The sequence below is a fragment of the Apaloderma vittatum genome, unplaced genomic scaffold (genome assembly GCF_000703405.1).
Source record: "Apaloderma vittatum isolate BGI_N311 unplaced genomic scaffold, ASM70340v1 scaffold2890, whole genome shotgun sequence".
Lineage (NCBI taxonomy): Eukaryota > Metazoa > Chordata > Aves > Trogoniformes > Trogonidae > Apaloderma > Apaloderma vittatum.
This window is the reverse complement of record NW_009696035.1, coordinates 73627-82753: the sequence shown is the minus strand read 5'-3', so window position 1 is coordinate 82753 and position 9127 is coordinate 73627. Positions and strand designations below refer to the sequence as shown.

Below are 9127 nucleotides of genomic sequence, written 5' to 3'. Positions count from 1 at the left end.
CTCTGAGAGCCGGGGTGGGAGCCAGGCTGTGAGCCGGAGTTGCTTGAACCTGAAGAACTCCCACTGCCCGGCCTTGGTACGAGCTTCTCCACCCTTTCCCACAGCAGACGAGGCTCTATATTGCTGCACCAGGGGAGGGAAGAAAGTCTTTGTCACATACTTCAGCTTCAGATTCCTGTTTCTAAACTCAAGCATCACTCTTCCTCACAGAATCACAGAATGTCTTAGGTTAGAAGGCACCTTAGAGATCATCTAATCCAACCTCCCTGCCACAGGCAGGGATATCCTTAACTAGACCAGGTTGCTCAAGGCCTCATCCAACCTGACCTTGAACATCTCCAGGGAAGGAGGCTTCCTCCACGTTTTGCTAATAACTCATCTGAAAGAGCACTTTACACTGAGCTGAGGGCATCAGCGATGCTTCACAACTCAGGCAGTGGCTTCCCTTTCAAATACCTATTACCTTATTTAAAATGGTTTAAAAAAAAAGTTTAGGGGGTGTAAGCTATTCTTTTTCTTTGAAACTGGATGTCTGCCGTTCTTATGTATCTAACCTAAACCAGACAGCTTTCTCAGTCTGCACGCAGCAGGTTTAAACTTATCTCTGAATTGCCCTGGTCACCCAAGCACAAGCCAAAAAGTCATCACTCCCCGTCCCTCTTAGAATACCCTCAACTCCTGTCCAGTGAGCCTATTTCCATGGGGCCTGTCCATGCTACTCTGCTGAGCTCTGAAGGCAGTCCTGTCCTCCCCCTTCCTAATCTCAGATGCTCATGGACGTCACTCCTCTTCTCAAAGCCTAGTTCTGGCTCGCAGGCCAGAAAGATTCCAAGATCTCTTCACTTCAGATGTCATAAACACTTCTGCTGCCAGTAATCCCCACAGTAGGCCCAAGACAACCTGTTGCACCAAAAGGCACGATGTTAATGAATGGCCATATTTTTTCAGAAATCTTAAGGATATTTTGAAATTTACAGAGCTGGCAACTCAAAGGAGGAGAGGGAAGAAGAAATTATGCCAGTGTTTGTTGGCACACATGCTACACTAAGGGAAATTACTATTAACCATTACTGAAAATGGATCCAAGTTCATCTTCTCACATCCAACGGACAATGCCAAAAGCCCTCTGGAAACACCTGGCTTCCCATGAGCCTTTTCCTTTCAACTCGAGAAAAATGAGGACGCGTAGGCTTACAAACCTCGTGGAATTTCTTTGACCTGCTTGGTTATTTTGCTGCCCACTACCCTGCAGTGGAGAATCACGGCGGGACAGGACTGGTGATCGGGATGTTGTTCTCACAGGTACCTTGGGAGAAAGAAGGTTGTGTTAAACCCATGTAGAAGACAGAGAGAAGAGGAAGATTAAACCTCTCCCACTACAGAATATACTCTTAAGATTCTAACAACACTGAATTCTAAGTCCATGCTAGCACTGATGACCAAAAGCAATAGATTTTGAGGAGAACTCAAAGTTTAGTCTTTAAGTAGTGTTTAATAGTTACCACACGAACACATACACATCCCGCTATCCCTCCAACTACTGAGACATTTAAAAAGAATATGGCATTTTGACTGAAGCAGGGGAGGCACAAAGCAATTTGCTGAAACAGCATGAGAATTAGGAGAATAAGCTCAGGGGAACCAAACAAATGCCTGGGAATGGATCAGCAGAAGGCAAGGACTGGTGGGGAGCAAGAATATACTCAGAAGAAGCAAATCCCAGTGGATGGGAGGGGAGGTGGGACAGGGAGAGGAGGAGGAAATATATTGAATGTTTCCTTTTTGTTCAGTTCCATCTCAATTTTAAATATGTGTATGATTCATAGTTTGGGTTGCTAAAAGATGAAGAGGAAAATTAACTCTGAGCAATAACCTCAGGGATATTCTACATTCGTTCCTGAATATGGTAATGATTTGTTAACTTCGCATAACAAATTGTCTCTCTGAAATAGCTGCATTCTATAAATAATTGCCAATTTTATATGACGCTTCAATATTGTACTTAAGGTTGATTATCATTATCCCATTGACTGTACACCTACATTATGATCTGACTTCCAAAATACTATTACCAACGCTGGCACAAGGACATGGTCTTCCCAGTGCCCAGGGTAGCACAACCTTAGGAAAATAAAAATTAATAATAAAAAAAATTGCACACATCTGTCTTTCTACTCCTTACCCTTGGAGGCACCTCGTCACTGTCTGATCTAGCCCAAGCCTTTTGGGTGGGGTCGGGTACCTCCGACTTAGAGTCAGAACTCTGATTTAGCACTTCACTGCGTGAAGGTGGATATGGGTCCTGGGAACGAAGATGGTGATGAGCAAATTTGGGAGAAGGGTCACTGAAGGAATGGGATCGCGAGACAGGGGAAACATTGTTCTTGAGAGATGCCAGATGGGACCACTGTACCTTACAAGAAAACAAAACATAAAACATTCAATGCGCTCAGTATAACTGGCTTTCCAATTAACACAGAATAAAGGCAGGTGGGGCGGGCAGAGACAAATTGGTTATGGCATTAGGTAAGCGTGGGGTGGAATCAATGCACTTAAAAAGCAAGGCAAGCGCCCAAAGAACGTAACAGACTGAAAATACAGCACATATACGTTTCTTGTGAGATACGCTCTCCACATACACATACACTGGTGCCCAGAAGCAAAGGGGTCCTAATATCTGCACTGTGAGCCCGAGTCCAAAGGCCACTCAAGACAGAAGTCACCTTCTATTCCCAGTCTTTAGTGGGCTTTGGTCACATCTCACGGCAGTATTGGTGGGCTGGGAAATTTGAAGTGGGTATCCAATTGAAGGAATGTACAAAATTAAAGAATGCAGTAAAATGTGCAAACTGACAGACAATTACGTTACCTAATAAATTTAGGAACTAGATACAGTTCCAAACTTTTGGAGAAAGACCATAACACAAAAGCCTTTATTCCTTCACAGTTATTGCAATATATATATAAACAAAAAAACATAATATATATTGTATATAGTATACATATGTACAATGCATATTATACTTGCACCATATATGTACTATATTCTGTACATATATACATATTTATACACAAACTAAGCACATACATACATGCACACATATCTAATTACACATACTAACAAGGCACAACAGTAATTCCGGAGTTAAAACTCCACTGGGATTTCCATTGAAATCCACATTGACCCTTCAGTCTACTCCCTCCTTGCCCATAAACCTGCGTTTCAGAGTTAATTTCTGAAACTAAAGAGGAGAAAAGGTCAAAACTGAGGAACACACTGTCTTCACACCTAATAATTAAGTAATTGAAAGCAAAAAATGCTTTCAATCCCAGTTTCAGTAGACTGGATGTATTTGTTTTTATATTACTACTATTTCCTCAACTTTAATACACACAGCTGTTGAAGAGCCTGATTATCCTTAATATGAGTGGAAGACTCAGACTTTAAAAGTAACTGGCACAGAGAGCATGAAGATACAAGTCCAATATTTTGAAATAGTCATGGAAGTTTGAAAAAAAGCCAGGAATTAATGAGTAAGAGATGCAGTTCTGTCCTGATTTCTCCCACTCTCCCGTCTGTTCAAATTCTCCTGTTGCTGAAAAGAGCTGCAATACCTCGTCATAATCAGGGACGGTTTTAGCTTGCACTGTCATCAACAGATTTAATTTGGGAGAAGGAATTCTGCATGGAAACAGAGGAACCGAATGCCGAACTATACTGTTCAGTTTAGCATATCTAAACTGCGCAGAATTTATGGGCTATGTCTCGCTTTTAGACAAAGGTTACTTTTTAAATTCATGCTGCAATTCCTGTGAGATACAGATATCAAGGTCTGGAGGCTCTTCATTAGAAAAAAAAAAGGAACAACAGCAGCCACGCAGCTCAGTGTTTTCAACTTCATTTTGATTTTCCAGGGGTGGTACAGAGCTCTATTTAGCAACTGTAGGCCTGCTGACAACAAACTTGCTCTTCTTGGTCATGTTTTGAAAACCTCTTGGAAGCAGTGCTCATACTACTAAAAGCCACTTGTTTAGTTAGCTTTTTCCGCAAGAATTTACAAAACCAAGCAAGCTCACTTCTTTTCTGAGCATCCTTTTTGGTAGTAAATATCTTGCACAGATCAAATTCTGAATTGTAGAAGTGTAATGCAACCATCACCAGTGTTTAGCTCACCATTCTGCTGTTGCACAGAAAATAACAGAATGCAACAGTTTTAATCTAGCTCTAATATTATAATAAAAAAAACCAACAAAAATCCCAATACTAAACCCACAAATCCATCAGTTTATCAACAAAATAAGCAAAAATAGACAAAGAGCAAATCTACTGAATAAGCTGCTTTGTGAAACAGTACTACTCTTTACATAAGACTTTTTAAGTGCCAGGATCTTCAAACTTGAAGGAAACATGTTGGGACTTCTGCATTTCCTCCAGGCTCACCACAATTTTTCTGGGCACTTACCTGGGGCTCCATCGGCCTCTGCAGAGCAGGCTGAGCAGGTTCTGAGTTTCCATTGGAAAAGGACTCTGATCTTGAAGGCACTGGTGGCTCCAACACTTTGCCCATCTGTTTCGACTGTGCTTCAGGGGAGCCCTGATTAGTTTTTCTAAATCTCTCCTCCACCTAAGCCAAAATAAATGGAGGTTAATCTTGGAGTCACAAAAACCAACTGCAGTAGAAATATGAAGGTGAGTACCACCTTCCCTTTACCATAAAGAAACCAAATACATTGAGGGCTTGACAGAATTTTTTTCCCTAATGCTTTCCCCAGTAATGTAAAACACTGAGTGAACTACACAAAAGTGGCAAGTATGCCAGTATGGCAAAATCCATACTAGGAAGAGAGGATACAGCAGGTGGTAAGATATGAAGTGATACGATGAAAGACCATCACGGGGCTTCCTTCTACCTAGGCTAGTTATTATCCATCAGTATTTTCCCCACAGTCAATAAAAAGGATATATAAAAACAGAAACAACTTTACAATAAAAAAGTACATTTCCAGTTGCTATCCCTTACCGTAGTCGGCCCCCCCTTACTCAAACAATGGTATTTGATTATCTGCTTTCCTGTCCTTGCCTCTTTGCCGATGCAAAAGGTAGGATATGCTTCTTTACCGGGTAATGCTGGAGGCTGTTTGGCTTTAGGTACAGAATTGAAGGACTGGCCATCCTCTCTCTTAGCAGATAGTCCCAGCATGAACACACAGGCTACAGAGAACAGTCCCAGCAGCTTGTTTCTCACTCTCAGGGAGGTGCAGAAGTGATCATACACTAACCTTGAGAGCTTGCTGAGGAGAAGACTAAGTCAGAAAGTGCTCAGTCTCAAAAGAATCACAAGTGAGGGCCCCTTGCACAAATGCAGCCTCCTCCAAGGCCACAGCACTGCAAACAGTGAGGGGTATGAAGGGCAAGAGACAAAGAGAGGCTCGAGGCAGAAAGGAAATGCACTCCCATTTCTAAAGATGGTCTTTCGCTGCAACCAGGGCAGCACGTGTGTTTCTGCCAGGGGAGCTGCCTCTGAGGAACGCTAAACTCCCAGCACTTTATCAAAGCGTCAAAGAAAGATCAAACTGGCAGCTTGGGCTGATTTCATTTGTTGAGATTCCACTCACATGATGTGCTTCAATCCTTATGCCTGAAGCACAAAGTCAGTATTGGGGTGGTTTCCTAATTGTTCCCTAGCAGTGATGGTCGAGACTGTCTGTTCATATACTCATGTCAGAAGACTGAGGCAAGCTTCCAGGACTCCTCAGCAGAGCTGCTCCACAAACCTAACCTGCCTCTGCTTTCCTAAATTTGAAGACAGTAACAGCATGCCTATGGGAACAAGCAGACAAGCTTCTTCCAGGTCTACACAAAATACACCATGTCTTGGGAAGTATAACAACAGTGGAGGCAAACATCTTCACTATGCGATCATTTTCACCGCCATGTTCAATTTTACAGAGACATCTTTTAAAGTTTAAAAAACAGGCCAGACTCTTTGGCTCTTTGGTATGAAAAGAATAAGGAAAAGCCCCAAGTCCTTCTGTCTGAAGTAACAGGCTTTCATGTCTCTAGCTGTAGACGATAGGAGGTTTCTTCCACAAAGCACATAAACTGCCCGAGCCACACATCCTTAAAACCAAGCAAAGACTGGGAAGAAGATACTGAGTGCATCCCTGGATAGAAACAGGTCCTGTTCCAGTCACCTGACTGTCTGGACCAGAAAATGCTATTAAGTCTAATTTTTTGCTCCAAGCTCCCCGTTGTTTCCAAGAGCCAATCTTAGAAGTCCTTTTCCTTATCTCCTCACTGCTACTGCAATGGGAAAAGAAAAACAAAATAATCACCATCAGACTCTGACAGAACAGGAAAGTTAATCCACTTTGGCTTATGACTCTGATGGTCAGTATCTCTGTAGGAGGAGACTTTCTCTGAAGAGAAGGATGCCTTAAAGTATGAGGACAGAACACTCTAAATTCACTATTTTTTGTCAAGAGGGATATCAGAGTTAATGACCACTGTTAAGATTAACTGGTGTCACTCCCTGTGCCAGGCACTGAGATATTGTAGCTATACTTCTACCACACTTTTTAAAAATAACAATAGATAGTAATCTCTGGGAAGATCTGACTACTAACACAATTTTTCTGTGTCTTGACTTTACTCCTGCTAGCTACTCCTGCTCAAAAAAGACTACAATGGAAAAACAGCTGAGTCAGTGGTTCTGCTAAAGGATGTAACACTTTTGAATCTTCAGTTTTTCTCCTTTTCACCTCTGAAAGGAAAATGGGAGACGAGGAGTAGATACAGTTCAGCATTCCTTCAAAGGCAACCTTCAGGCTGAATAGAAGTGCTGGACTGGCACTGTAATTTCACCAAGGTGGGCCAGGAACACGAAACAAGGACAGAACGGCTAGTTCCATGCCTGTACCACCACATACCAGACAAGTCTGAGCAACTTCTAAGGGTGAGAGATGTACCAGATACTTCAACCATGAAGAGGATTGAATGAGACAGCGCAAACATGGTTTATGAAGATACTTCAAAGGCAATGAAGCACCAGTGGACAAAAGTGGACTGAAAGCTATTTTATCATGTTCAACAGCTCCAAATATATTTACCTATTTCCCACAAGCTGGTGATACATGCCATTAAGAGTTTCAACCAGTATTGTCCAGTCTAGTGGTTTGTGGGCAGTATGGTGCTCAAGGGAAACATAAGAGTAAGATCGCTGAAAGAGAGCCAAGCCTGCATCAAAGAGGCAATTACTTGCTTAGCAATGTTACCCATGGACCAGTGAAGACAGGGGACCACTCACTCACCACTACAAAAATCACCCTGATGATTTCAGATCAACTTGCATGTGCCCGAGTCCAAGAAGGCAGCACCAGAGAGTTTCATAAGAGCAGGATGTGATCTCAGAAGAGAATACTTAACACTTCAAAAAAGGAAATCAATGAAATTCAGGTGTGCGTTCATGAGAAGGAAATTCCCAAGAGCATGAGCTAAAGCAGCAAATGTGTAGACAGGTGCTGTGTGCAAGCACCCCCCTCATGGGTTCGGGCTTTCCAATTAGCTCCCAATTTCCAATCGCCAGTACTTGCCAGAGACACAGATCATCAACTGCATCAATGCTTCTTATGAAAACACTTCTGATGAGGTGCAGATGAGATCAACTTCCCGATGTGACGCTTCCAAAACCAAATCCCCTAGTTGCAGCCTTCCAGAATTTCTTTCCACCCTTTATACCCCAAAATTCTGAACGCCAATGACTGCAGCACAAGTACTGAGAAGTGGCCCTTGAGTTTACAAACCAGCAGCCAACATTTTAAAATATCCTGCCTCTTATGAGTGACACTTTGGCCTCCGACTGTACTACAGCAGAACTACAGTCACGATGATGCCAACAGGCAGAGGTAGAGGAGCAGGTACTAGATTCCTGCCTGTAGGCAGGACTTACCTCACGCGTTCTTTCCGCAGGCTCGTAGTGGGATTTTGGCTCAGGAGTATGATAGCTTTGTTTGTTTCTTTCTTGCTGCTGCTGCTGCTGCTGCTGTTGCTGTTGCTGCTGCCGCCTGTGATCGTGCTGCAGCGACAGGAGGTAAGCTTGCTCCTGCTGCAACTGGCGCTGGAGTCGCTCTGCCTGTCGGTGCTCCTCCATCTCTCGCCATCTGTATTCCTTTGAGAGAACGCATAAGTAATTCAAGACATGAAGTTGACTGTACAGTGGATGTGTCCCTAACCATCCCATTAAAAATGCACCTTTCTGGTTGCTGTTGCATTATTATTGGTTTTTTTGGTTTATTTCATTGTTAAAGTGTACTCAAGAGCTAAGTTAGACCAGTATGGCATGTGTCTCATGTTGGGAAAGTTGCGAGTATACTGCTAAGCTTGACATGATTGGAGAGTTATGTCAAAACTGATTTGTATTAAAGGAAAAAAAAAACCAGTTATTTATACTAAATCCAGTGTAAAGTCCATAAAACAATGATTTAGACCAACACTAGGCCATTGTATCCTGGGGTGGATTTACGTATCATGTGTGCTTTTGATCTGCAACATAAGCACTCTGGTTCTTCACTGAATGCCAAGGTCTGTTCAAAAACTCGACCACCACACCAGAACTGTTCCACTTTAACATAAAGCCTCCTCTTACTGCCCAGAAAGCAGTGTGACCATACAGCACTTCTCATATGTGCCTGTCAGCCCACGACACTAGCATAAATGGCCTTTTAATCAATCTCCTTTGTTGTCGTACTGCCAGCGCAGCTGTGCCCGACTGAGGGAAGCCTAGGACTGGCCGGATAAATGGATCCTATAGCTACTGAACAAAACAGATACGGTGCTTTACCAGTAACATGGCCTGCTCCTGGAGCAGCTGCTGCTGTAGAATTTCCAAGTGCCGCTGCTCCTCTTCTAGCTGTCGCCTGATATACTCCTGTCACATAGAAATTACCCAGCAATAAATTTATTCAAAAGGAATGCATCAGAACCCCCTGGGTGGAACACCACACGCTACTTCCCCAGTTCAGCTTTAACGAGAAACGCACTTCAGGATGGATTAGTGCCTGCAGAACAATTTAGGAAGCCCTGCCTCCTGAGCATCGAATTTTTGGCCCCTTCTGTTCTGAAATTTGC

The 9127-nt window shown here is 42.9% G+C and overlaps 1 protein-coding gene across 1 annotated transcript in view; it reads right to left on the bottom strand.

Annotated features, from left to right (window-relative positions):
• MAP4K4 (mitogen-activated protein kinase kinase kinase kinase 4) overlaps positions 1-9127 on the bottom strand; it is an 87357-nt gene that overhangs the window by 23445 nt on the left and 54785 nt on the right. Inside the window, exons 12-16 of the mRNA XM_009873193.1 lie at positions 8841-8927; positions 7950-8075; positions 4464-4625; positions 1200-1306; positions 8-123 (exon numbers count right to left, since the gene is read on the bottom strand). Coding sequence (XP_009871495.1) covers positions 8-123; positions 1200-1306; positions 4464-4625; positions 7950-8075; positions 8841-8927 — 598 coding nt within the window. The remainder of the gene's footprint in view (positions 1-7; positions 124-1199; positions 1307-4463; positions 4626-7949; positions 8076-8840; positions 8928-9127) is intronic.